Source organism: Clytia hemisphaerica, unplaced genomic scaffold (genome assembly GCF_902728285.1).
Source record: "Clytia hemisphaerica strain Z4C2 unplaced genomic scaffold, Clytia hemisphaerica genome assembly, whole genome shotgun sequence".
Lineage (NCBI taxonomy): Eukaryota > Metazoa > Cnidaria > Hydrozoa > Leptothecata > Clytiidae > Clytia > Clytia hemisphaerica.
In genome coordinates this window covers 1,672,765-1,700,235 of record NW_027103836.1, presented here as the reverse complement: position 1 = coordinate 1,700,235, position 27,471 = coordinate 1,672,765, and the positions used below count along the sequence as shown (strand labels likewise).

General features: G+C 35.9%; 4 protein-coding genes across 4 annotated transcripts; 2 read left to right on the top strand and 2 right to left on the bottom strand.

The window, feature by feature from the left end:
* The first annotated feature begins 611 nt into the window (after positions 1 to 611).
* Positions 612 to 17,637, top strand: LOC136807194 (NADH dehydrogenase [ubiquinone] 1 alpha subcomplex subunit 9, mitochondrial-like). The gene is made up of 12 exons (XM_067063778.1): positions 612 to 653; positions 11,260 to 11,306; positions 11,488 to 11,537; positions 12,624 to 12,750; positions 13,294 to 13,391; positions 13,702 to 13,793; positions 14,034 to 14,278; positions 14,537 to 14,607; positions 14,929 to 15,005; positions 15,288 to 15,383; positions 15,513 to 15,579; positions 17,330 to 17,637. The coding sequence occupies exons 2-12, from the start codon at positions 11,270 to 11,272 to the stop codon at positions 17,510 to 17,512; spliced, it is 1,143 nt and encodes a 380-aa protein (XP_066919879.1). The 5' UTR covers positions 612 to 653; positions 11,260 to 11,269; the 3' UTR covers positions 17,513 to 17,637.
* Positions 6,743 to 8,899, bottom strand: LOC136807193 (uncharacterized). Its single transcript, XM_067063777.1, has 2 exons — positions 8,487 to 8,899; positions 6,743 to 8,001 (listed from the first exon to the last, which is right to left on the bottom strand). Exon 2 carries the CDS (start codon positions 7,995 to 7,997, stop codon positions 6,801 to 6,803), a length of 1,197 nt encoding a protein of 398 aa, XP_066919878.1. The 5' UTR covers positions 7,998 to 8,001; positions 8,487 to 8,899; the 3' UTR covers positions 6,743 to 6,800.
* A 915-nt stretch (positions 17,638 to 18,552) lies between the features above and the next one.
* Positions 18,553 to 20,059, top strand: LOC136807189 (trace amine-associated receptor 8b-like). The gene has a single exon (XM_067063771.1). The coding sequence runs from the start codon at positions 18,731 to 18,733 to the stop codon at positions 19,739 to 19,741; it is 1,011 nt and encodes a 336-aa protein (XP_066919872.1). The 5' UTR covers positions 18,553 to 18,730; the 3' UTR covers positions 19,742 to 20,059.
* Positions 20,060 to 21,269: 1,210 nt separating this feature from the next.
* On the bottom strand, positions 21,270 to 26,176 carry LOC136807195 (uncharacterized protein PF3D7_1120000-like). The gene is made up of 4 exons (XM_067063779.1): positions 26,018 to 26,176; positions 25,208 to 25,395; positions 24,731 to 25,003; positions 21,270 to 21,794 (listed from the first exon to the last, which is right to left on the bottom strand). The coding sequence occupies exons 1-4, from the start codon at positions 26,106 to 26,108 to the stop codon at positions 21,435 to 21,437; spliced, it is 912 nt and encodes a 303-aa protein (XP_066919880.1). The 5' UTR covers positions 26,109 to 26,176; the 3' UTR covers positions 21,270 to 21,434.
* Between the last annotated feature and the right edge of the window lie 1,295 nt (positions 26,177 to 27,471).

Below are 27,471 nucleotides of genomic sequence, written 5' to 3'. Positions count from 1 at the left end.
ACAAAAGTAAACAAAGCTAAGTGATGTAACATAAAATCCTACTTGTTTGCAGCTGGTATAACACTAGGTCCTTATGAAACTTTGACTCTTTAATACAAAGACAGGACCTAAACTTGCAAACTTTACATAAAAATATAAGGTAATTAGTAATGAGTCAAATTGGGTCTTAGAAAGGATGATAACAACTTTCCATATCCTAAAAAAAAGTTAAGTTAAGTTGGCTAAGTGCTAAAAAGTACAAAAAAAATTATTTCTTTTTGGGGCGATCATGGCATGATGGGCCCCATGATGTAAGACAAGTCCATTAAATTTGTAGCAAAGTTCAAAGTAAAGAATAGTAAGAGTTCAGTGATTGTTCTAAAAATCCAGAAGAACTGACTTCTTTACCTTTTTGGGGGTGAACTTTGAACTTTGAAAGCAAAAGCACATGGTTTTGTTTTGGTGTTTCAAGCGCTTGCCTTTAGACTTGAAGGTCCAAAGTAACTTTCTTACCGCCCGTTTCCGCCCTCAGCCGCCTCGTAGTACGAAATGCTGGATTTAATCCAGGCACCGAGATTGAGAAGTTTAAAACTCTTTTCTACCTGGTAGTGGGTCAGTGAGTGGTGGCGGCAGTAAAATTTGGACCAAAACTTTTTATAGGTAGGTCAGGTCAGGTATGTACCTTTTATCACTCTTCAACTTTTCCCCTAGCCTGGATATCCAGGCTGTAAATTATTTCACAGTCTAGTTTTAGATATTTTATGTTCTGATTTACAGCCTGGTCTCCCTAGAGCGATTTGCATTCTCATATGAGAATGCAGTCCGCTTGCTTGCGCTCACTTCGCTAAAACCGTAAGGGCCAATCTACACGGTGTTGAGCAATTCTAAAGCAAAAATAGGATAGTCCTCCAGTTGCTAGTGAAGATAGGGCTTTCTGTTACATGAAAACATGAAAAAGAAGAAAACAGAGGCAAGTTCATTTTCCAAGAAAACATGGTTGGTCATGATAATGCATGCAAACTTTTTTATGGACTTTGGTGTAATCTTTGGATGTTTTAAATAGTTTTAGATCTTGTAAGACTGCTTTTTATTAATTTCTGTTTTGCTGCCCTGGGTTGGCTAGGAAACATGGGTTTTCACTTTCATTCTCTAGGGAGACCAAGCTCTATAATTTAAGAACTTTGTATGTTGAGGTAAATTTTGTTTTTTCTTAAATTTTGAGCTTGGATATCCAGGCTACTTTTCCCCTACATTTGGTGTCTGATTCAATGTTTAACAATGTTCATGGTTTAAGTGGCTCGAGTGGTATAGACGAACTTATCCAGGCAACCCTGTTGAATAATTATATGTAGTCCAGCCATACAAACAATGATACAGCAATGCATAATTACTGTTTCATGCATATTGTAATAATTATGCACGGGTGTATCATTGTTTTTCTGCTGGACTACATAATTATTCAACAGGGTGGCCTCTTTGAAAAAAGGTCTATGATTTGGACCTGTGCATAAATTTTTGTTTGTGTTTGTGTTTTTTAAGAAGAAGGATGACACTGCTGTTATGGTGTCGATTCCAGCCAAGCCATATTTTATCATTCTACAGAAATCCCCGCTTGAAAAATCAAAACATTGATACGTGGTCGAGTTTACTAAACTTTGCCGAATTAAAACGCGCGAAAATATCATATGACATATGACCACGGCTTCCGTTTAGTCCGATCATGATTCTGATCACGTGATATAGCTTGATGTTTTGACTTTTTTAAACCAATGAAATCATTTGTTTATACCGCACTAAAGGCCTTTCTAGATTACCGCGCAAATAAAACCGGGGGTCAACATGAACTTTAAAGCCTGCTGCGGGAAAGGGAAATGGTTTTGAAGAACCAAATATATACAGAAAGGTTTTAATATTATTCAGATATCAGGAAAACAAGTGACATTTACGTGGTTGATCTTTATAAAGTTTGATCTGACGGTTTGTTGTAAAGAATGTTGACCCCCGTGTTGGTTTTATAACCTTTATTTTTGGATTTGTGAGAAGACAAATGTTATTGTAAAAAAAAGTCATTTGGAAGTGTAATCATACTACCCTTTCTAGGGAACTGGACCAACATTTTTTAAGTCAGAATTCATTGCCAGTAATGCCGCAGCGTGGTTTGAAACCTTGTTGTAGGTCTGGTGGAAAATGGATTTATTTCCGAATGTAAACATTACTGCAGCTAGAATATTTTCCTTATTTTGACAAACAAAAGGTTCAAGGTTTGTTTACTTTTTATTTTACTGCATTTCTCTGTCTTATTCTGCTGTAGTAGGCAATTGAAAACTCCTATTTTTTTGTTTTTGTCAGTGCTCGCTCGGCAGCCATTTTGAATTTTTTTATTTTGACGTCTGTACTCGGCAATTTCGTGACCTCTACAGAATCGACGATTTTGCCTGAGGGGAACAGCAGTGATGAAAAGGAATGAAGAAGCAGGCTACCTGCTTTTATGAGAGATTTGCTTGGGTTTTGGCTTCTTCACAATACACCTTTCCCATACCTTTAAAGGGAAGAAATTTTTGCGAAAAGAAATTTTCTCGGAATTTAATTTCGGGAATCAGAGTTTCAAAATAGCAAATTTCGCAGAATTTAATTTCGCGAATGAGCCGATTTCAAAAGTTTCATGGAATTTAATTTCGCGATTGCGAAGAAGTTATCAACTTAGATTAACTTATAAGCATCACGGAGGAGTTGTTTATATTTGTTTGTATTTGATAAAAAATACACGTTATAATAATAATGCTTAAAAATCAATTGTGTCCATCTTTTTTGGTAACACCTGGTCAGTCAGGCACTTCCCGCGATCGCGGTATAATTGTGTAAACCGCGATCGCGGGATAGAATTTTCTATCTGTTCAAGAACCCCGCGATCGCGGCATATAAGCATTTTTGCGGTGCCGCGATCGCGGGATATATTTTAATTCCCATTTTAACGTTTTTACGAGGGCAGGCAATTCGTGTTAAAAGTTAAAAGCAGAGGAAGTAAGTGTAACTATATTTTCATAATTTTCTTCTATTTTCTCTACTTCTTTGTACAATTTAAACACCCCTGTCTCAGTGACCCGGTGAGAATTTTTTAGCCATTGGGGATAAAATGAAGGGCGCCAAATATCAATGGGGATGGAAAATTCCTTGCTTTCGATGAGTGGGAATTATTCTATTGTTTACAGCGCAAAAACCCAGTTGGGATTTCCTAAGTTTTGGTGTTTTTCCTAGTAGGGATGAGAGTTCAGTGTAGTTTTCCAATGGGGATGAAATTTTAGGGTATTTCTCTCACCGGGGACGAATTGTTGGTGGATTTTTCCAGTAGGGAGGGTGTCCCACCGGGTCTGTGACACAGGGGTGTAATTTAAGAAAATTATAGATTAATCAGATTCTAAGTCACTTGGCTCATAATCTTCTCGTTTTGATCTTAGGTCCATTAACCGAGTACGATGAAACGCCGAAAACGATCATTCAACCCCGAGGAGCAATTTGTTTCAACTTGCAAATGTATCCTTCATAGTCAATGGTGTGTTGATGATCTTGATAAAGCTTATGTCTTTAAAATTGACACTTCTAAGAGATTTAAAAAGTCAATCATTAATGATTTAAGGCATAAGAACTTGCTTCCCGAAAGAGCTAACTGTTTATGTGATACCTGCTATCAAACTTTTTCTGCCAAATATGGACATGAAAAATCACAATCTAAACCTTCACAAAATATTGATGCTGCTCATTTCGATGATAGATTGTTAACTGAATCTTTGCAAGTAGTTATTGAATGCTTAAAGTCTCACTCATTCGAAAAACTTTATGAAGGTAAAGAGAATCTTTGGCTCGATTTGTTTGAATTGATGGGATCTAGCATAAGCCATTCTATTTACAATGACGGAAAATCGATAGAGTCCATGTACAAAAACCCAGAAATTTTGATCGAATTTAACGTTTTGCAGTTTATTAAGAGTCGAAATATGCTTCTGGTCAAATTTTTGTGCGGGTTATCGCATCGTAAACTGGAAAATGAATCAAAAACTATTTTATATACTTTTGCATGCACAATTGAAATGTGCTATCACTTACGGAACTCTAATTTGGTTCTCCCTAACTTTTTCTTGGCTAATTTAATTCAATCGTGTATTTCTGGTTCCAAGTCAGTAAGTGTAGTAAACGGCAAAACTACACCTGGTGGGGGTTACACGACTTACAGAAACTGGATTCAATTGCAAGGGAAAAACCATCTAGAATGTATGAAAGGAACATTAGACATTTTTTATGATAATATAGGGAAATACATCATTAAAAACTACCGTGTTCAATCTGATAGTTCAGCTCGCGCTGATATAATTACAACAACAGTGCAAATTCTACCAACTATCCAAACCCATATTCAAGAGGACCCTTCCTTAAAACCAAAACCATCGACAAATTTAAAAGCTACTCATGAAAAAATGGAAAAAGAAATTCAACTTGGTATGAAGAACTACCGCGAGTATCGCTACCGTTTCCTGCATGCGATCCTGACAGAGTTTACCAAAAATATTTCTGAAGACGACCATTCAGTCAACCAAAAAGTTTTAGATATTGAGAACAGATGCAGCAAAATTTGTCCTAAGTGTGACTTTATATACCAGAATGGCTTGAAACGAAAATGCGATAAATGTGAAAGTCCTTTGAGCAAATATTCAGAGGTTACAGGCAAGTCCGCTTCGAAACCAAATTGTTTTTACGCTTCGACCTGCGTTGATATCGGCGAAAAAGTGGACGAGTGTCACCCAACCGTCAAGATGTTCGAACCCATTTTAGTTAATCCCAATAGCTACAAAAATGTGAAAACGGTCCTTGATGAAATCAAAATTTCCGCCAGAATTGGTATTGACCGGGAGTGGATTTTTTTAGGATGTGACGGACCTCCTTATTGCTATTCGGAGAGATTAATTGAACAGGATCCAGAGATTTACAGCTACTTAAGTATGGTTCCAGGATTAGGGCATATGCATATGAATCAGATGAAAACACTCTTTAAAATTCTTGAAGACGTGATACTGGAACCACTCGCAAAAGATGTGCTCAATTTTAACTCACCAAAAGCCTTTTCTTTTTTTGTCAATGCAAAAGACACACACAAATCATGGCAAGCGATTCAGGTGCTGCTATTTGGTACTTCTTTCGAGCTTGTCCGTCAATATGTGCTTGACGCTAAAAATGAAAACGATCCAACAAAGAAAGTTTCTGTTCTTGGGTTTCTCGAGTGGTCTATTGAGAATAATAACCCAACAATATCCATGATATCGGAAGTCATATTCAATTTTGTGTTGCCGATCTTTATGTTTAAAAATGGTTTGCGATGTAATGATTCAAAGCTAATTGATGCAGCTCGTTTTAAATTTGAGGATTTGTTTTATGCCTTTAACCACCCTTACTACCGCGAAGTTTCGTACCGAGATTTAAGAAATCGCGTCCTTTATCATCCTGCTGTGAGAGAGCACCGTGATAAATACATGTCTTATAGCACAACCAAAGTCCCAAGAAAAAGTCAGGGACAAGACTTTATTCTAGAAGGTAAGGTGCAGCGCCAGAAATTGATTGCACCGAAAGGTCCGATCAAGGCTGCAACGTGGCAAACACTTTCACGCTCTTTGGATAAATTTGAAGAAATATACACATCAGTCTCAAAGAAGCTTGATCTTCCGGATACAGAAAAAGCGAGACTGATCGACTTGAATGAAGAAATCTTAACATGGAGGGCTGTATTGCGTGGTTCCAAATTCCTGACTACCGATAATTATAGCGATCTGCCAAGAAACTTTGCTCACAATTTTCTTTCAGACGACATAGCTAACTTATCCGAGCGTGCTGAATCTAAGAGAAAGCTGGTGTGGCAGAAAGTGGAAAATGGAGAATCGATTGTCAATGTAAAATATGACTTTTTGAAAGTACTACCCGGAAAAATTATTGATGATCTTTTATATATTCCAGCACAAGATGGTGAATATGAAGAAATCAGTAATTAGTTTGTAATCATATTCCTCTAAATTATTTTATCAATTCATATTGATTTGAGATCGGTTCTAAAAATCATTACCTTTTTTTGATTCACAAGTTCGGAATTTTAAGTCAATGAATTTTAAATTTTAAGAATTTTCAATTCATCAATTTTCATTGAATTATTGGCATGGCATTTCACAGCACACACTTGAGTCCTTTGTTTTTTTGTGTTTTGTGTAGGATTTTGGTTCTCAGTGTCTCTCTTTAAGTTAGGATAAGCATAGGATTTTTTTCAGTGCAATTTTCAATTATAGAATTTACCTAAAATTTCTTTTGGAATTAGTTAATTTCAGTCTTGTTTTTTTTGTCATTTTGTCTCTATTGTTTGTTCAGATTTTGAGAATAGCTAGGATATTTTGTCATGAATTTGTCATTTTCGTTCGAAATATTTATCATTTTCATTTTGTACTTTTTAGTTTGAACTCTGTCAACGCAATATTAACCAATCAAATTCAATTAATTATTGTGTGCGTGTCCCAAACCGGTCCAGCCTGCCTGCCTCTACATGCTTAGCTTCACTAATAAGCTCACAATAGGTGTATATCGATAAAACCGTTACTTTAGTAAACTTTGGTCAAGTTAATGATAAATTCGGAGGTCTAATTTAAATTCCTTTATGGATCTTTATTAATTGGAACTATAATAAATAAATAAAAGTTGAAATAAATAGAAAAATAGAAATAAATAGAAAAGTTTTGAAATTAAATACCTAGCATAATTACAAATATTTTGGGAACATTTACAAGTTAAAAAATTCATTTTGTTTTTGTTTTTTTTACTGTTTTCGATTTTTTTGCTTTTGGCGGCCCAGCGGGCTTCTTTGTTGACTCTTCTCCGGACTTGGATTTTGAAGACTCTCCGCCAGTAGCATTTTTATTTTTATTTTTGTTTACATTTCTTTTTGATAAATTTTTCGGTGGCATAGAGCGATGGAGTGTACAAAGCCACGTTACCGACTCGACGTGTCTTTTTAGCGTTAATCCGACACACTTGCTATGCTGCCAGTGTTGGCATTTATTCCCACTGTCACTGACAAACTCGCAACCAATCCAACTTGAATCGAATGCTACATCAGCTGGGCTACCATACTCTGCACCACATGTCTGACAAATATTCGTGACCACCCTTTGCTTCTTTTTGCTTGGTGAATGCATTTCCAAAACATCATCCGGGGGCAAAATCGGGGCTGGGACATTCGTTGATGTTTTGGAGAAGAGGTCCATCGTTGTTGCAAACTTCCGGACAGACTGCTGATCACGATGTCCCTCTTTATATAATACTAAATAACTCTCGTCACCCGTTCGAGTTTTCAGTTCTTTCATCTTCTTTACGAACCCAGACGTTAGGTTGCTTCTCGATTTGGAGCGGGCTTTGGCCGTCTCCGCATAGCTCATGCCACGCTCCCCGCGCAAATCTTCGACTGGAATGTCGTCTTGTTTTTTCGTTGCTTTCCGTTTGGATGTTTTGATCGTTTCTCCGTTTTCACGATATACATTAACGGTTTTGGGCAGGTTTGCCGTGCCTGCATCGTTTGACGATAGCTGAACGGTTTTGGGCAGGTTTGCCGCGCCTGCATCGTTTGACGATAGTTGAACGGTTTTAGGCAGGTTTGCCGCGCCTGCATCGTTTGACGATGGTTGAACGGTTTTGGGCAGGTTTGCCGCGCCTGCATCGTTTGACGATGGTTGAACGGTTTGAGACAGGTTTGCCGCGCCTGCGTCGTCTGACAATAGTTGGATGGTTTGGGACAAGTTTGGTGTGTCTGAACTATCCTTTGACAGGATATCTGCAATCAACATTTGTATGCTCGGCATTTCTTCATTTGACCCCAAGTTAAATGACGATGATAGCGGGGGCAAGAGTTGTCGACCAATGCTCGGCGATCCAAATTCGTCACTTTCAATTGACGCATTGATGGTCGGTTGATACGGGTCTTCTGATAGTGAGTCCATTTTTCTAAAGAAAACGTAAAAAAAATAACAAACGAAACACATGCAGCATCCCCTCTAATGTATCTATTTTGACTAAATGAACATGTTTTATTCATTATTGTACTGGATTATAACAAAAAACAAGACTAATCTAAATCATACAGAGTCTGAAGCACACGGACTCGTGGTGCAGTGGTTAAAGCACCGACCCGTAAACCATCGCATGCCGAACGTCGAGGTTCGAACCCTGGTGGTGGCCATATGTTAACTTTTTTTAATAGACTAAAATGTTGTTTTACTAAATAATATACCCATTGTCTTAAGTTTTATACTTTTATTCTATAAAAATCAGAAATTTGGACAGAATTCTAAGTGTTCTTAACTTTAATCCACATTTTTTATGTATCAAACCCTATCTATCATAAAAAAGGCTCGTTATTAGAAAGGTCCTTATCAAAGAAAAGGAGTGTACTTAACAATAGAAAATAACAATAGAAAAGTATTACCAACCTTTAAAAATTTGATGTATGCTTCTTGAACTGCAGTGGTTGTTGTTTGTCAGTGTTTGTTTTGTTTTTGTGATTTTTTTTCCCGCGATCGCAGTATTATTGATTGAAGACGTTCCATTGCTATGCCGCGATCGCGGTGTAAGTTTAAAGAAAAATAATCACTGAGTCGTATTATCTCTGCAATGTTTGACTGTTTATATTTCAAATTTCCGTGCATAGATTTTTTTTTCCGTGGACTATTATCTCCCAAATTTATCGAAGAAGGGAAACCAGTTAATTAGAGCTTGCGAAAATTACCTATATAAAGCGTATAATCCATTTAGTAACACGCGGTGGAAATACAGCTAACGCTCAATACCAGATCCCGCGATCGCGGTATACACAATTATACCGTGATCGCGGGAAGCGCCTGACTGCTGGTCAAAAACAACAAAATAAAAGAAGAAGAAAAAAAATTGAATTTTGCGGAATTTAATTTCGCGATTTACAATTTTGGTGTGTTTCACGGAATTTAATTTCGCGAATTACGTCCCAATTCGCGAAATTAAATTCCGCGAAAATTTCTTCCGCAAAAATTTCTTCTCGCGAAAATTTCTTCCCTTAAGGTAATTCAAACTTTCCAGAAAAAAGTGCGCTCCACTGTTGTGTAGAATATGTTTGGGAGGTAAACGAACGTGTTTTTGCCTGCAAGGGGGCTAAGGGAATGGTTTTAAAAAAGCTTCAACAGTTAGTCACACTAGCATCCGGCCGAAATACGTACCGTAAAGTCGGATAAGTTGCATAGCCCTCAAATGAATGATCTGGCTGGTCCTTAAAATACAAAGTTAAATCAAAACAAAAATGGTAGAGTAGAGCTGGGAGCGGCGCCGGAGCTGCATAGTTCATTTGTTTTGAAATTTTGCTGCTTTAATTGGTCATTCATTTGAGGGCTATGCATGTTAGCCTCCACTGATGCAAGTTACCCGATCTCACGGTATCAAAGATTAATGCTGCAAAAATGCTATATTGTTTACCTGACTCTCAAGCAAGAAAATGCGCTGCAAAACTTCTAAAGGGTTTCATGAAAAAATAACCTGGTGCTTTTTAATGAAATCAACATTCTCAAAAACTATGAGAAATTGCCTAAAATTTGAGCTAATTTGAGATGAAAAGATTTGAGCCAAGCCAACATTGAAAACTAATTTGAAGATCAACTTCCCAAGTAAAAGATCTACGGGGGAGACGGAACCCACCTAGATCCGCGCACTGCCGGGCTATTTCCCAGAAATTTTGCCAGGCCTCAAACACAGACACATTTATGTGTGCGGGATTGTTTTTACTTTAGCGTATAGACCTTTTTTAAAGAGGCAGCCATGTTGAATAATTATGTACTCCAGCAGTGTAGACCTAACTCTTCACAAAAAAATTACGGGAAACACATATTTGGACTTTGTACCCTATGCTGCACGCCAGCACTTAAGCTGAAGTCCCGAAAAAGCAGGATAAAAATCAGTTTTTTGCAGTTTGCAAAAAAACACCACATAGAAGATCTTTCAAATTCAGTATGTGAATAAAGCAGTAAAAAATACAACTTTTCTATTTTTCCTTTTTTGCAAAAGTTCTAGAAATGAAAATAAAAGGATAATGATAATTGAATACTATCCACTGATGATCCGAGGCGCCATCGTAAAGCTAGAATCGCTTCCCGTACTCTTCGCTTGAGAAAATGATTGACAGATTAAATTTTTCACCTGCACAGGAGTTCGCGGGCGTTCTGAGAGCGGTCTGCGAGCGTTCTCGGCTCAATCCTCGGACCGTGTTAAAAATGTTAGACTCAGCTGAAAGGGAATATCCCACCAGTGCAACACTTTCTAGTCCAACAACAAAACAGTCCATATCCAGACAAATTAGAAACACCCGGATTTATGTCTATACTCGCGCCTGCTTTTTCATCAGGAAATAGCCACAATTTTTTATCATTTACTGTACAAGCCTCTTCTTTTGTCTTGCAGCAGCTAACCCAAAACTGAGAAACTTAACTATTTCTCCAACCCTCCTTTCTCAATCTATTTATCTATTTAAAAAACACCTTTTCCTCAACTTTTCCACTAATCAGTGACTCTTTCACAACAAATGTGTTTTCTAATTGCAACTGTAAATAGTACGGATTTTTGATGTTAAAAAAAAGATGTATAGAGGGATGCATTATAACTGGAGCATTCAGAAGGGTTCAAAGGTTTGCATTCCTATTCTAAGGGGTATAATTTTAGAACAACAGGATCCATTACAACTTTTGAGTGTTGTGTCAAATGATGACTACCTTAAAGGAAGAAATTTTGGCGGGAATTTAATTTGGCGGATGGCCAAAAAAGTTTTTTCAGAGGGAATTTAATTTGGCGGATGGACGAAAAAACTAAATTTGGCAGGAATTTAATTTGGCGGTCGTTTAAAAATTTAACCTTAAGATGGCGTCAAAACAGCGAAAAAATAGCAAAAACACCTTAAAAGAGATCATATTTTCAAAATGTTTAATTTGGCGGGAATTTAATTTGGCAGATGGCGAAAAAAAGAAATATTGGCGGGAACTTAATTTGGCGGATTTCAGTCAAATCCGCCAAATCCGCCAAATTTTCTTTCCGCCAAAATTTCTTCCTTTAAGGTAGTGCACACTTGACCCAATTTCTCAACTCGTTCAATCTGTTTATTACAGTTTATTAAGTTGTGCATTCTGTGTATGACCACAAGTCTTTAAAACATGACAAATCCTTCCAAACACATATCATACTCTTTTTCAGTAAATAAAATATGATATCTTTGGTATCAATCCGAAGAGGAGCTGGAGGTAAGTTTTCATTCAGCTTTTTGTAATAATGTGATACAAAAATCAACCATTTATAAATCTTAAAGATAACAGAAAGGTTTTTTTAGCCTTATAATTTATGAAATGTGCTTGTATGTATACTGTCTTTCATCACTGTCAATTTTATTCCATGTTCAAAATTTGTACAAAATCTTTATTTTAGCACTTAAAAATAGATTACCACTCCTTGCAGAAATCCAGATCGATCAAAAGGTTAGTTTTCATTTTCAATTTCCTTACTTTTGAGAAAAATGGAAGAGAAAATAACGTCATTGCATTGTCATTACTGTACACTGTTGTGTAATGTAAACTAAAGTGTGCATGTGTAATGGGATTACTTTAATGGGATAAATTTTCGCGGGGATTAAATTTCGCGGTTGAGCTCATCCGCGAAATTTTAAGATTTCGCGGGGATTAATTTTCGCGGATGAGGGATTTCCTGATTTTTCGCGGGGATTTAATTTCGCGGATTGGGGTACAAATTAAAATTTTTGAAAAGGGTCAAAACATTGAAATATAATTTTTCCAGGAAAATTAAGAATTTGTTTTTCAAGTAATAAGAGGGTGTTTTGGAATAGGGCGATGAGATATATATTGCAACTATCAAAAGCTTAATTTGAACTTCCATGGTGCGGAGCTAAATTTTCACAGCCTATTTGGGAAAAAGCGGAAGAGAAATTCGGGATGAGAAAATTAAATTGAAAATGAATTAGTTTTAGTTTCTCGTGTCAATTCAATTTCAAGCCAGTTGGATTACCTTCTTGCATTGAAAAGCTTTTAACAATAAGCGATCACTTTAGATAAAAAATTTTCCAATACCTCTTCCAAGTTTGTAAATTTGTGAAGAAAATTTTGAGGAAAACGATTTTTTGCTAACAAGCATATAGAGGATTTGACCTTTTTCAAGGGTTGCGTGCCCTCATGTAGAAAAAAAAAAAAAACGCTAAAAATAGAAATTTTGCGGATTGCCAAAAAAATTCAAATTTTTCGCGGAAACTAATTTTCGCGGATGGGCCTTTTTCAAATTTCCAATGGGACTTATTTTCGCGGATGATACCCATATCCGCGAAATCCGCGAAGATTAATCCCCGCGAAAATTTATCCCATTAAAGTATATCAAGTAATTTAATACTCATTGTAAAATAATGATTTCAATACACTTTGTACGCTTATAAGCTTACAACCAATTACAGCCTGATTTTTTTTTCATGGTTAAAAACATGGTTAAAAACTTTGTTTGAAAATCTTCATTTGCATTCACACAACACCAGACAGAGAAAAGTTTCCTTTATTTTTTAGAGGAACACAAGCTCCTATGACCATTTCATGAAGTATGGGGCAGGTGGTCGACTTTCTTTCAATGGGAATGTTGCAACAGTTTTCGGAGCTACCGGATTTCTTGGAAGATATGTTGTCAATAGACTAGGTAGGTCTAATCACTTATGCTATACATCAATAAAGAATAAATCGATCAACAGGAAATGTTTAACTCCTTTTGCTTTATTTTGACCATAGTAGTCATAATTGTACTCCGCTTTTTTCATTTTTAAGGAGGCTTTGTTTCATGTTGTAGTTAAACATTTAAGCTTCAATGGGCTTTGTACCCCCTATGTTGAGATCTATTTTTTTTCAAGGTGACCCCCCCCCAATTTTTCAGATCCCTTGAATTTTTTTTCTCCCTTTTTTGAAAGCCTGGATTTTCGACCTAGTTTTACTGACCACCCTGGATTTTCAATCTCATTTTACTGACCACCCTGGATTATTTACACTAGAAAAACCAGACCCCTGGATTTTCTATTTTCCAGACCACCCTGGACGTCACACCTCTTCAGAATATGAAATATATACAGACTATTTCTGGAATAGCCCAATTTCAACAACTTATTTTCTTCATGGCCTGAAATTGGTCTAGACTTTGAAATTTCTTGCTTTAATTGATTAACAAACCTGGATTGCTTATAATTTACAGCGAAAACTGGAACACAGATTATCGTTCCGTTTCGAGGCGTTGACGAAGACATCAGACATTTACGAGTGATGGGTGATCTTGGGCAAATCGTCTTCCTTGTATGATATGTTTCTCTCAACTCGACTTTGAACCCCCTTTGAACCCATCTTTGCTTGAGCACTTACTACCTTGTTACACTTATATAATTAATCAAGTATTTAAAACGGAAAGATAAATGCAGTAATTCATTAACGCGAAAGACTTAATAATTTTCAAAAATTACATAGGCTTAAATTCTGTTTAAAACAGTTTAAAAACGGTTGTAATTAACTTGAGGGCAACCGATTTGCGTTAATAACTTGAGTGTAAATAGTTTTCCTTGTCATTCGTCGCTTTTTTACTGATGAATATGATTCCATCTTTTTCTAGGAATACGATATCCGAGATGAAGAAGCTGTAGCCCGCGCAATGTCCCATTCAAATGTTGTTATCAACTTGATTGGCAAAAATCACAGCACTAGGTACAATATGATAATCTCTTCCCTTTCTTATAAACTTTCTAAATGTAGCACATGTTATCGAGTTGGATCACTGTCTGGATTGAGCGAAATTCTGTTACATTCTATCTTACTTTGGATTTCGTGTGTTTGTAATAAGCAGAACCTTAATAGAAACTTCTTCATATTAGCTATTGTGGCATATTCTGATTAAACAAATCTGATGCAAGCGATATAAAACTTTTCTTTGTTATTTTTTTTCAGAAATTTCAGTCTTGAAGACGTGAATGTGAAAGCTGTGGAGACGATCGCCGGAGCTGCCACCAAACAAGGAGTGGATAGATTGGTGCATGTGTCTGCGTTAGGTGCTGAAGGCCGTTCACCATCCAAAGTCTTTCAATTGAAAGCTCAAGGAGAGCGCGTGTTGACTGACCTCTTCCCTCAAGCCACCATTGTTCGACCTGCTGAATGTTATGGTCACGAAGATGATTATTTTAACCGATATGCATGTAAGATGCTTCACCTTTTTTGCTCTTTTGTCAAGCTGTATGTAAGCCTTCTTATCATCAAGATGTCATGTATGTTAGATGCTTTATCTTGATTGTGCCTGACGGACCTCTTCAACAGTTTACACATTGAAACCTTTCGTAGTATGTAGATAATCAAATCGTAATGTCTCCAAACTATGCAATGTATACGAAGCTTCAAGAGAGGAAATATCAATATGGAAGGATGTTCAATTTTTGACAAAAAATGTTTGCATTTAGATTTGAGGAAGCTTCCACTGGGTGTACCTTTGGTCGATGGAGGTTGGAAAACTACCAAAAGACCTGTCTATGTAAGTTTCAAATAATTAGTTGTCTCTCAATTGAGCTATAGAATATTTTGTTTCTTTGTCTTAAAGCTTTGGGGCGTCAAAAAGACTTGACAAATGGTCGGATTTGGCTAACTTGGTACAATATTGGTCCTTGGTGGAATATTTATAGATGTTTGATTCATTTCGAATATTTTATTTTGAAATTTTGAACAGTCGGAAGACAATCTTGAGTAAAAAACTTATTTTTTTGTTGACTTGTATTTGGTTGTATTTTGACTTGAAAAGGTTGTGCTGTATGTATCGGCAACCTAACGATGAGTTACTTTATTATTTCATTATTAGATTGGAGACGTTGCACAAGGTGTAGTCAACGCCAGTTTAGATGCTGATTCCAAAGGAAGAACTTTTGAACTTTATGGGTGAGTTAGACAAGTGCTCTATCTTGGCGAAGGCGTGTTTCGTTTTGCAAATAAACAGAAAGAGTTCTATTGTTCGGATACATAAAAGCAGACAAAAGCAAACTGAGCCCCTCGTCCATGTTCTTTAAGCAATAGACTTACTTAGGCTTAGCAATAGATATACCGTCGATATATATTGTCGATGATCAAGAGAATATTAAACATATGCCTAGTCTCGGCTTAAATAATCATTTGAAATAATGTGTAGCCAGTTTAATGATTTCATTATTTTTGTCATTTCAGTCCAGAAGAATATTACTTGCATGACATGGTGGAATTCATCTTCAAATCCATCAGAAAACCTTTCCGCAGTTTTCCAGTTCCAGCTATCGCTTACTCGTAAGTTGTGAATAGCGAGCATAGAAATTGTTGTTGCCTTGGGAGGATCTTATTCGCAATTCGCTAAAGGCAGTCTTTTATAAATAATCTTCATTTTCGACTCCCTAATTTTCTTTGTTTTAATTTTAGGGTTGCTGGATTTTTGGGAGAACAATCAATCTTTAGTCCTCGTCTGACAAGAGATCAAGCTATCAGGGTAAACAGTTGTTGTTTTTTGTTTTTAAGTTTTTTTTTTCTGATGTGAAAAACTCGAAAATCTTGATTTCCCCATGGAGGTATAAAGAAAAAGGAGATGTATGCTATTGTAACCAAGCCCCCCCCCCTACGATTAAAAAAGTTACGATGTATGCATGCTCATTAACTCATATATCGTGCTATTTTGATTTTTTTTATCCATAGGTGAAATCTTATTGGCTCATTGAAGCTTTAAAAATTAGTTGAGACGAGATTCATTGTTTCTGACATCAGTGTAAGAAAATATTTGGGCTAAAAAGAGGCCTGTAAATTTGACAATCCTTAATCAAATGATAAGATTTTTCGATCAATGTTTTTTTTAAGGTGAACTTTGTTGCTTGATACTTTCCTCCAAAATTCTCCAGTGACTTTATGTCTACAAAATTGAGTCTGAAATCATGTGTGCTTATAAAAAACTTTTCATTTTCTTGCTTGAGAAAATATCTTTTCAAAATAAAATTTTACGGATAACGAAATTGAACATAAATTTGTTTCGCGGACGAAGTTTTATTTAATTTTCGTATATTAAAAGGCTAGAATCTGATAGTATAGAATGTTCAGAGCAAAGTTGAGTTCTACTAAGTAAAGACTAGGAGCGTTTGGCGAGGTCGCCATTTGTTAAAAATCCAAATAACAATAGAACTACTTGGAGTTTAAAAATATAACGAAAAATGAGAAACAAACATTAATAACAGATTTGCTATCCCTTATTCTCAAATAAAAACATTGCTTCATACTGTTTATCATCTTTCAAAAACAACTGTAACAGTCCGCCTAAGCAAAAGCATATTACCATATACTACCGGGCCACTTAATTGCGTCATCCAGTCTATAAAAAAAGCTTTAAGTGGACCCCGGGCTACAGGCCAATCTCGCACTTCTCTATTGGTAGTTACGGTAAATACTACCCAGACAATCAAAAAAGAACGACAAATAACTATTAAAAAGCGACAAAAAACGACTAACCCTAACCCTAACTATCAAAGAACGGCATATTTCAAATCCTAAACCCTTTCAGGTAGTCTTCAGTCAGATTTTAAAAAATTACAAAAACGACATTCGCAATGTCAATCTTCACTTATACAGTATGGTGTCTTCATTTGTCAAAATTGACGTCATTTCAGTCTTTGCTGTCAAACAAGGCGAGGGTGTGCTTGTTGACATGTCTACATTTTGATATCAGTTCAGATTTTGAGTTCATGATGACGATGTATCAGAAAAAAAACTAGTCTCTATTATTGGCTCAAATCCTAAACCAATGCCCTAAACCCTAACTATTTAACGTTTCCAGACAATTTAACACTAATTTAACCCAAACCCTAACTATCAAAGAACGAAAGAACATATTTCTTCCCGACCGAAAGTAACTGTACCACCCCTACCGATTCATTCCTTTTTGTTTATCACGGGAATTAACAGCATGTGGTTTAAAATTACGCATGCGCATAAGTCTTTATGTTAAGCATTTACCGTATCTGCACGTATGGTAGATTTATGTATTCTACATATCTACACATATTATAGAAATAAGTGTGAGAATGTGTTGATTTTTCTTTATACCTCCATGATTTCCCGCTCTACGGCTGTAATATACAACTCTCTAGACTGTTCTATAAGAGCTATTGAAATGTTATACATCCTATTGTCCATTCATTCACTCACTCACTCACTCATTCATTCGTTCATTCATTCATTCATTCATTCATTTACAGCAATTTTTAACGGACGAGGTAGCAGACGATTCTTACACCTTCGAAGATTTGAACGTCACGCCCGCAAACATGAGCAGCACCGCCCTTACCGTGCTCCGAAGACATCGTGATTATTATCATCATGATGAGATCATGGATGAAGAAAAGGACTACTGTCCTCCTGTCTCCACTTACATTTCTTAGGGAGATAACTATTTCTCTATTTCCACCTAAGGGAGATAATCACTAAATGAAAATATGTATTTTTCCAAATTTTACCATGTTTTTTTTGCGAAAAAAGAATGCAATGTAAATAATTAATTAAACAATTACGAGATTCTTTTTTTCTTTTTTCGATATCATTAATCCACCTTGTTTTTTGGGACTTTCGAGGATCTAACTTTTTCACACCCGTTAATATCAAAGTGTTTTTGGAAAAGATCGGAAATGGCGACCGCTAATTTCTCTCAATTCTACTTGATTCTTCCGGCTTTTAAAAATTAGGGGTTGAAAACCTTTTTTTAGATATTACGATATTTGGCTTTAATCAGTTGATTAAAGAGATATTTAGTTCCTTCTACTGAAATAGAAAATGGATTTTTTTTCTTTTTGCTTCATTGCATTGAAAACGCACCAAAAAGGATAGAAATACTGATGACTTTTTCATTCACTTCAAAATCTAGGATGGGTTGGCAAAAGGTTTCCCATTTTTAATTAGTTTCGAAGGCATACAAAAATCCCCTTCATTAAACTTTCTTAGTCGCCAACTTGATGTTTTCATTTTGCGTTTGTTTAAACATCTGCTTGAAGTAGCATTGGTTCTCTTCTGTCGTTTCTACGGAATGAAGTAGAAATCTGTTAATTACGTTGAAATTCTTTAGTCAATTTTAAGACACAAGATGCCATTTGGATGTTACTCAGTCAGCAACTTTTAACGAAAAAAACCTCAAGATATATTCAAGAAAGGATGAGACCGGAATAATCCCCTTTTCACCATACTCTTAAGTGGCCTTAAGAAAACATTTGTTCTTAGAACTTTTTGATGGTTTACAGCCTTTGTTTGGACAAGCTTAGACATACACTATTCAAAATAAATCATATGAGTTCAGAAAGAGAAATCTTTTGATAGTTAGTATATAATGTTACACTTTACTGAAATGCTAGTTTGAAGATATGGTGAACTCCGAGATGCGATGTTTATTATGTTGTTATTCACAGTAACCTTTTCTTTTGATTTTTAAGCAGCAACAGAAAATCAGAAGGGAATTTATAAATCGAAGGAGACTATCATCACAAAACAATAAGCAAACAGATGAATCAGAGCGCCCGGTGAGCAAAATTGTTGACAACAAACCGAAACCGAACACCATCAGCAAGTCCCATCATCAAATCATCTTAATATAAAGCATAAAATAAATAAAAATGGTTTGTAAGGTTCGAATGTCCATCCTTCGGCCTCCGATGACAATTGTTTACAGTGTTTTCTTCATCGTTGGATCAATCTTGGCCACACTCACTAACGCGATTGTTTTGAGAATCCTCTCCCTTCCTGATTGTCGATCAAGGTCCAACAAAATCCTCATTTCGCTCGCTATCTCCGATTTCTTGGTTGGTGTCATCGTTTTCCCGATGACTGCATACCAAGTTCTGAATTACGAATCTCTGGAGAATTGTGATGTTGACTTCGTTCGTGCCTTCTTCTCCCTAATGCTTCAAGGCTCGTCGTGTTTGACACTCGCTGTCATTTCACTCGACCGCTACATTCTGATGACCAAAATGAAAATCTATCACCGAAGGTCAACCAAATGGTTGATGGTGTTATTGGTGTTGTTGTCATGGGTGATACCAGCTGTCACTCCTTTCTTACGGTTCATCGGGAGTGTACCATATCTGGGAGTCGTGATAACTATTTTCATCCTCCCTTTCATCGTATTGTGCTCAAGCTATTTTCTCATCACTAGTGTTGTCAAAAAACAGGAAGCTGCTCTCAAAAGACATTTCGTCGACTCTTTGAAAATGAAATTACAACAAGACGAAGGTGGTGCGTCATCAGAGGGAACTAAAAGTGCATCAAATCCTCCAGCAGAGGATCAAACAGCACATGACAACAAACGACAACAAAAGAGCCAAAAAACTCACCTCAAGCTGGCAAAACAAGTCACCTTCCTCCTTCTCGCGTATTTTTGTTGCATCACACCTTTGCTTTTATGGTTGATCTTGAACCTGGCGAACATTCTCAACCCTTTCATCTCAGCGTTCAACATCCAAAACCTCTACGTGGTTGCCATGATAACAGTTTCTTGGAACTCATGCATCAATCCCATCATCTATTACGTGAAGAATCCTGAAATCCGAAGAGGTTTTCGTAAAATGTTCGGCATCAAGCGTGTGAAGAACAATGACTCAACTGCAACCTGTTCAAAAACGACATGAAAAAGTGAGACGTTGCTTGTACGCTTTAGTTAGTTATTTTCTTTGACATTTAATTGCTGCTTCTCCAACAAGCCATATAAAATGCGATATATATCACTATCTGTAGAAGAAAGGATTGACGAAGCATATCAACTATATTCATTCTTGTCCGAAATAAAAACAAAATTGAAAAATATTACTAACCCAACTATTTACGTACGAGGGCAATACGTTTGACAGAGGGCAATATCTTACGGTATTGTCCGTATAAACAGTTAGTATAGTAGTAGTATATAGATTATTACCCGAGTTTGTATTATTTGTGTATAATAGACCCCTTTTAAAATCACGACAATAATGCGGAAAAATAATTATTTTGTCTGCATTCTTACTTGGAAAGATTGACGCCAACCAGTAGCGTAGACAAAAGGGGCGCAAAATTTGTGTAGGAGAGCAAATTTTGTGTAGGAGAGCAAAATTTGTGTAGGAGAGCAAATTTTACGAAACACTAATCATCTATACATGATATAAAAAGATATTTACTGTGTCAAAAAATCTGTTCTCCTACACAAATTTTGCGCCCCTCTAGTCTACGCTACTGGGTAACAGCCGGTCTAGACCGTGGAATACAAATTCTTCGGTAAATTTTAATATTTTGAACTTCATATAATGGAGACCTTTTGCAAGATTCTTGGAGCAGTGCAGTACTATCATAATAGACGATATCGCGTTTAGATAAATGCAATGCATTCTGGTTTCTCGGGGACCCTCAAGGGAATTATAATCTATTCCAGATCATTATATAATCGACATTATTATATACCTGTAGGCAAAAACAGCCATTGAATAATTCCTGATATACCATGGCTATTATACCACGGTAGAATTTTTTTTCAAATTTTGCTTTCAAAGTTTGATTTTTTTGTCGTTTTTGTTGTTATCAAAGAAATTCATTAAAATAAATCTATTGTCAATTTCATGAACACATTTTATGACTCAAAGTAATTAAGAAAATCATTAAAAAATAAAAACATTCGAACGTTCGATTATATTGGAGTGTTTTATGTGAAACGTTTAACAATTGACATATATAATGTTTCGTTTTTGCCTCTAGGTATATAATAAAACATATATTTCAATAGATTTTCGTTGGTTATTGGATTTATTAACCCTCGGTGATGTATATTCAACTCGGCTTCGCCTCGGGTTAATAAATTTCAATAACCAACTTTTACCTATTGAATATCTGCTTATTATAATTCCTTTGAGGGTCCCCGAGAAACCAGAATGCATTGCATTTATCTAAACGCGATATCGTCTATTCATGTTGTTCATGTGTTATTGTACGAACTAAAATGAAAGACAATTGGTTAGTTTTTTTAGAAAAGGCTTTGTTACAAATTACGTCACGAACAATCGTTTGTCAAACGCTTAACAACTGATAATTTGCTTGTGCTCACAAAAGTGCTTTCCAAAAATTCGAAGCAGGAGATTTTCCTGGTGCAATCGATGATGAAGGGGCCTTAAGATGTTAAAAAAAATCAAATAATAAGGTTTGATCATTAATTTATTCGTAAAATCACACTCATTATATTTTGGTTCTGTACAGTAAGTCAAATTTATCAGATATATAAAAATAAAAAGTCAGTCTCATTTTATTTACACACACGTTCAATAATTGAAATTCAAATCAGAGCGAAGAAACACCAAGTGATTAATTTCTTAGAAATTCTTCAATTTTTTGGGGTATCAGATGATCCAGTACAAAGTCTGCTTGTCCTTCACCAAAACCTTCACAAGATTCGATGAAATCACGAAACGTCTCCATAACAAGTCTCATAGAATGTTTCATCTCTCCTAAATCACCTTTCAGTTTCACGATTTCTTCTGACAACTCCTCGTTTTCCTTCTTCTTTTCTTGAATGTCTTTCTCACAATCCGCTAATTCTCCTTGGTGAAGTGTTTCAAGAGCGTCCATCTGTCGTTTGGTTTCTTTGACGTGATATTCATCAAGTTCTAAGCGTTGTTTTTCCAGCTCATCCAACAGCTTCACTGCGTTATCCTCGTTGTTTTTCTGAACCAAAATAAATCAGAAGACCTTATTAATTAAAACACATACATTAGAGCCGATTTCACATCAAGCAAGTAAAGCACGCCATATATAATGACGTCAGCTGCTTACTTGCAAATTCTGTACATTTTCCGGTAGGGGGTACTGGGGTTGGAGAATGTCGAGTATATGCGGACTGGACCTCCGAAAAGTAACCCTTAGGGAGAAGTTTTAGCGAAAAAGTGACCCCTAGAGAGATAATTTCGTAAAATTTTCTAACCGAGGCCTCCCAAACGGTTTACGTGACGACGTGATAGGGACTTTTTTCTGCAGCGTGAATACGTGATTTGGAATTTTTTTTCGTGATCGCGTGACCCCTGATCAAAACGTGATCGTGCTTTTTTGAGCCGTGATACGTGATTTGGACATTTTCAAAGGGGTGCGTGATTAAACCTAAATCTTAAATTTAAATCTTAAACCTAAAGCTGACGGTCCTTATAGCATACCCTCTAAAGTATTAAAAACTGTTTTAGCAGAGGTGTCAGAAATCCTCTCAAAGCTTTTCAATATCTCGCTACAGACAGGTAAATTCTTCACTCCTCTTAAGACGGCTAAAGTAATTCCAATTTTTAAACATAAGGGCTCCGCTCATGATGTTAATAATTATCGCCAAATATCTCTACTATCAAACATCTATAAGATATTCGAAAAAATAATAAAATTTAGATTAGTCTCTTTTCTTGATGACAATAACATTATTTTCAAAAGTCAATTTGGTTTCAGAAGGAATTATTCTACAACTCACGCTTTGATAAACCTAACGGAAATGATAAGATCTAACATAGACAAAGGACTTTACTCTTGCGGGGTATTCATCGACTTGCAAAAAGCTTTTGACACGGTCGACCATGAAATACTACTGTCGAAAGCTAAACATTATGGTGTGAGGGGCTTATCTAATCAATGGTTTCGTTCATATCTTACAGACCGACAACAATACGTCTCTGTTTCTGGCGTGGACTCTTTTAAACGCCCTGTTAATCACGGAGTTCCTCAAGGATCTGTCTTTGGACCTATTCTCTTTCTCATCTATATTAATGATCTTCATTATGTTCTTCAAAATAGTCAAACGAATCTTTTTGCTGACGATACCTGTCTCCTCTCCTCTGATTCTGACCTTCAGTCTCTAGAAACCAAATTCAATTCTGACCTTGCACGACTCTCCTCTTGGCTCCGAGCGAATAAAATCTCACTCAATGTATTGAAAACAGAAGTGTTGCTCTTCCGTATCAGACATAAGCCCGTTCCCTATTCAATGAAGTTAAAGCTCGATGACTTCGAACTTAAACTCTCAACTTGCGTAAAACACCTTGGGCTATTTCTTGATAAATTTCTAACCTGGAACTCTCATTTTGACCATCTAGCAAAAGAACTTGGCATGGCAAATGGTATACTTGCTAAGCTTCGTTATTTTGTTCCTGTTTCTGTCATAAAAACTCTTTACTATGCTCTTTTCCATTCACATATTCCATACGCAAACATTGTCTGGGGCCAAGGCAGGCCAAGGATTGACTCAAAACTCAAGAATTGGCCGACTCCAAAAACGATGTCTTCGCATCCTCGCTTTTTCTAACTTTGACGCTGAAACCTCTCAACTCTTTGAAAACACTGGTATACCTACAATCGCTCAAACTGTGTTCAAGTGTAACATCAAACTTGTACACCAAACTATTAACAAAATCTCTCCACCAGCACTACAGGAATCCTTTGATTTCAAAGTCTTTTCTCATGCATATCAAACAAGAAAAATGAACCTGAAGCTCCTAGAACGTCCCAAAGCTAAAACCTTGAACTATGGCTTAAAGTCCGTAAAATACCAATCGATATTAAATTGGAACCAACTAATATTGCACTCAAAAGAAGACCTAAGTTCACTGTCTTTGTATCTGCTTAACAAAAAAGCCGATAATCTCCTACACAGCTAACTCTGATTATGTCCTTACTGTACTTCATCAACTTTGAGAACCTAATTATATTGTAATTTTTTCACATATTGTAAATTTTAGTTTAAATTATGCAGGCAAATAAATCATTTTTGAATTGAATTGAATTATCCAATTTTTTTGCTGATTTGTGTGATTGTGCTTGAAGACAAAAATTTGCGTGATATCGTGACCAGTATTACCGCTGCGGGGACCTCCTACCCCTAGAGAGATTTTATTGACTTTTCATGGTCCTTAAAAAGAACCAAAAGGGGGATCCCTACAGACTACTTTAGGCGTACAAACTTTCGCGAGCAGAAACTTTCGCGAGCAGAAACTTTCGCGATTTTCGCGAACTTTAGCCTTTTTCGCCAAAGTACATGGCTTTGAAAATTCTTATCAGGGCAATTCGCGAAAGTTTATGCTCGCGAAAAAATCTCAAAATAATTGAAAAGCTATAAAACCTCGAAATCATAATAAATATCAAATTTTCGGCATATTGTTATCATTTAATGCCTTTTTAAAGTTGAAGAGCAACCGTCTTTAGCTGATTTAAGGAATATTTTTCACTTTTAAGGCAATTTTTATTCGAAAATTCTCATTTTTATCTAACGATTCGCGAAAGTTTATGCTAGCGAAAAACACTTTTTTCTCAAATTCGCGAAAGTAAATGTCGCAAATTTTGCGATTTTTCGACCTCGCGAAGGTTTCTGCTCGCGAAAGTATTTTGACTTGTTTTTGTAACCGTTACTTTGTTACCGACTTTGGAAGGTTAAAAGACCGACCCTTATCGTTGGCACCTATTTTTGCCTACGTACCCCACCCCCTTTTATCGACTAAAGATGTTACAGAAATATAAATGGAAAATTGGGCTGTTCTCTCTGGTGATGTATCAGATAGGACAAACTTTTCTGTTTTAACCCTCCATACCTGCATGAAAAAAATATATAAACGATGAACAGAGATCATTTCAAATACCTGCAGTTTAGTTTTCCATTCACCGTTTAAAGTTCGGACGTTCTCCTTGTGAAGATTTTGTTCTTCTTTCATCCTCTGATCGAATTCCTTTTGAAGTTTTCGAATCAGGTTGTCTATACATTCCTTCTTTTCACTGTTGAATTTTTCCCTCGCTTCCACCAGGGCTTCATCAAGTCTGCGTTGACCATCGAGTTGTTTTTTCTCCAGTAAACGATCAGTTCTTTCATTCATCAGTTTCTCTACGCGTTTTCCTTGCTCTTTGATTGCCGCCTCCTATTTTAAACACAGATTGAACCATAAATTTCAATGAGAACAGAATTTAAGGAACAAAAATCACAGGCTTATAAATCATCAAAAACATGATAAGAAATCTGACAAAATTATGATTTCAAGCTTTCAAAATGAAGAACATAACACTGAGACTTTCCTTGCTTTCTTAACTAGTACATTGAAACTCGATGGTTTTAGAAGATTTACCTGCAGTTTCAAATATTCATCTTTGATTCTTTTAAGATCTGCATGGTGTTTTTGTCGCTGGTCGTTCAAAGCTTTTTGTTTTTGTTGATCGAGTTTTTGGAGAAGATTTGATTCATGTTTGAGGAGATAATCATCGAATAATTGCTGTTGTCTCTCACTGGTTCGTTTATACACATCCTCCCCAACGTCTGTGGAAAATAAATAATCATGGTCAACAATACACTAAGAGATAATTGTCAATTTTCACCCAGTTAATTTTGAGGACGTCAATGTTATGGTATTATGGAATCCTTGTTAAAAATCCTTGTTAGAAATAAAAAAAGTCAACCAACTAACAATTCAACATTTCGGCGAAATCGCACACATCAAGTTTTTAGGGACCTGGCTGAAGGAAACTAATATTCTTTATTTTCCTGTTTTTAAAACTTTTGAGTATTTATATCTGTGTCAAAAAGGTGTGTGGTGTCTTTATTTTTAGCCATAAATTTTTGAGCATTTGTCGTATAATAAAAAGGTTGGTATCGTTGAAAAGATATTTAAATGCGCTTATATTTCCACTAGTTTGTTTTTCAAATTCGTTCAAAAAAGTGAAGGAAAAGGAAAAAGAAAAAAATGAAATTCTTGTAGAATAGCGCTATAATTACTATTTTCACAAAAATGAAACTTGAAATCTTAGATCAGCAACATTGTGAAAAAAAATTCCATTCAAAAGATATCAAAGAAAGTGCTCAACTGATTGATCCCTAAAATGCGTGTTTTTATGCTGTTATTTTTTTTTAGTCTTTTAAGCAGAGAATGTATCCAACTTACCAATGATCTGTTTGTGGATGAGTGTCTTGATTTGAGCAGATTTTGTTTTGATTGTAGGTTCCTTACCTAATTGTTCGACTGCAGTTGCCATTGTGTTGTATTATTATTAGTTTTTTTTTTTTTTGATGAAGTAAGCTATTTATAGGGTGATCTTAAATCCCTGAAGATGAAACAAATAAAAACGTGAAGAAAGGGGGGTTTTAAAAAGGGGATGGTTTCATCTTGAAAAGGATACGTACTAGAACATATCAGTTTAAAAAAAACCTAACATACTTTCTTGTTTTAGTCTGCGATTAGGTAAAAATCCAAAAGATTCTGTTCCCTTGTCCCTCCAATCTACGTTGCACAGTTTTTTCAGGACTCAAATGAACCTCCATGAAGAATGAATATAAGCTATATATCATTCCAGTAAAGTTGAATAGTGAAAAATGTATTTTCGAAGATCAATGTTTCTCATTTTCAAAGAAAAATAGTTTACAGTACAGTATACCATATTTTCCAAGGAAAATCCTTGTTCCATATTTTCAAAGCAAAATTATTTTAAAAATCTTATTTCAAAAGGATATCATTGTTTCTCATTATTAAAGAAAAATAGTTTATTAAATATTTTCAGAAAAAGAAAGTTTTATTCTGTATTTTCAAAGGAAAAATAGTTTATTCCATTTACAAAGGAAAATCTTGGTTCCGACTCTGTTCAAATCAACTTTAAGCTGGTGGTGCAAATTTTCGAATCTAGGAATAAAGAAGTTATGCTCGTATTATGGAGATCACTTGTCATCCACCACCTCAACTATCTGCTCACAACCACTTTAATGGGATGATAACTTTCACAGGAATTAAATTTCGCCATTATTAGCGCCTCTTTGATGTTTACCGCCAACATGTTAAAAGTGGCCTTTTGACATTTTTTGGAATTTATTTCAAAAAAATTTCCATTGGGACTTATTTTTGCAGATGACAACCAAATATAAAAAAATTAATCCCATTAAAGTATGGCATCCACTTGAAAAAGGGATTATTCAATCAATTGAACAAATTCATAGGTCTTTCACAAGAAAATCAATGGTCTAAAAATATAGACCACTGGGAAAGTCTAAAGACCCTGAAGATGTACTCGTACAACCAGTGCAGACAAAGGTACTCTTAGGTGCCAAATAAATGGGTCCCCCCCCCGCTTGTTAATTTTTCGAAAATTTTTTAAACCCCCCTCCCCGGACCTTATTAGGACCCCCCCTGTTTATTAATTTTTAAGAATATTTTCAGCTGTCAAAGAGAAGGTCCCTTATTTTTCTCTTAATAGCCTGATTTTAGCCTATATTTATTTTATTTTTGGGGTTTCAGAAGTACAATTTCCAACCCCCCGGCAATTAGGTCCCCCCGTTTACTAAAATTTCGAAAATTTTCCAACCCCCCCGTTTATTTGGCCCCTAAGAGTACATCATCCTGCATCATCT

Excerpts from the sequence above, each read along its gene's own strand:
- LOC136807189 (XM_067063771.1), top strand. The coding sequence starts at position 18,731 with ATGGTTTGTAAGGTTCGAATGTCCATCCTTCGGCCTCCGATGACAATT.
- LOC136807195 (XM_067063779.1), bottom strand. The coding sequence starts at position 26,108 with ATGGCAACTGCAGTCGAACAATTAGGTAAGGAACCTACAATCAAAACA. Across the intron at positions 25,396-26,017 it reads CATCCACAAACAGATCATTG|ACGTTGGGGAGGATGTGTAT; the intron begins GTAAGTTGGATA and ends TATTTTCCACAG. Across the intron at positions 25,004-25,207 it reads ATGAATATTTGAAACTGCAG|GAGGCGGCAATCAAAGAGCA; the intron begins GTAAATCTTCTA and ends TGTTTAAAATAG.
- LOC136807193 (XM_067063777.1), bottom strand. The coding sequence starts at position 7,997 with ATGGACTCACTATCAGAAGACCCGTATCAACCGACCATCAATGCGTCA.
- LOC136807194 (XM_067063778.1), top strand. The coding sequence starts at position 11,270 with ATGATATCTTTGGTATCAATCCGAAGAGGAGCTGGAG. Across the intron at positions 13,794-14,033 it reads GGCAAAAATCACAGCACTAG|AAATTTCAGTCTTGAAGACG; the intron begins GTACAATATGAT and ends ATTTTTTTTCAG. Across the intron at positions 14,608-14,928 it reads CTACCAAAAGACCTGTCTAT|ATTGGAGACGTTGCACAAGG; the intron begins GTAAGTTTCAAA and ends TTTCATTATTAG.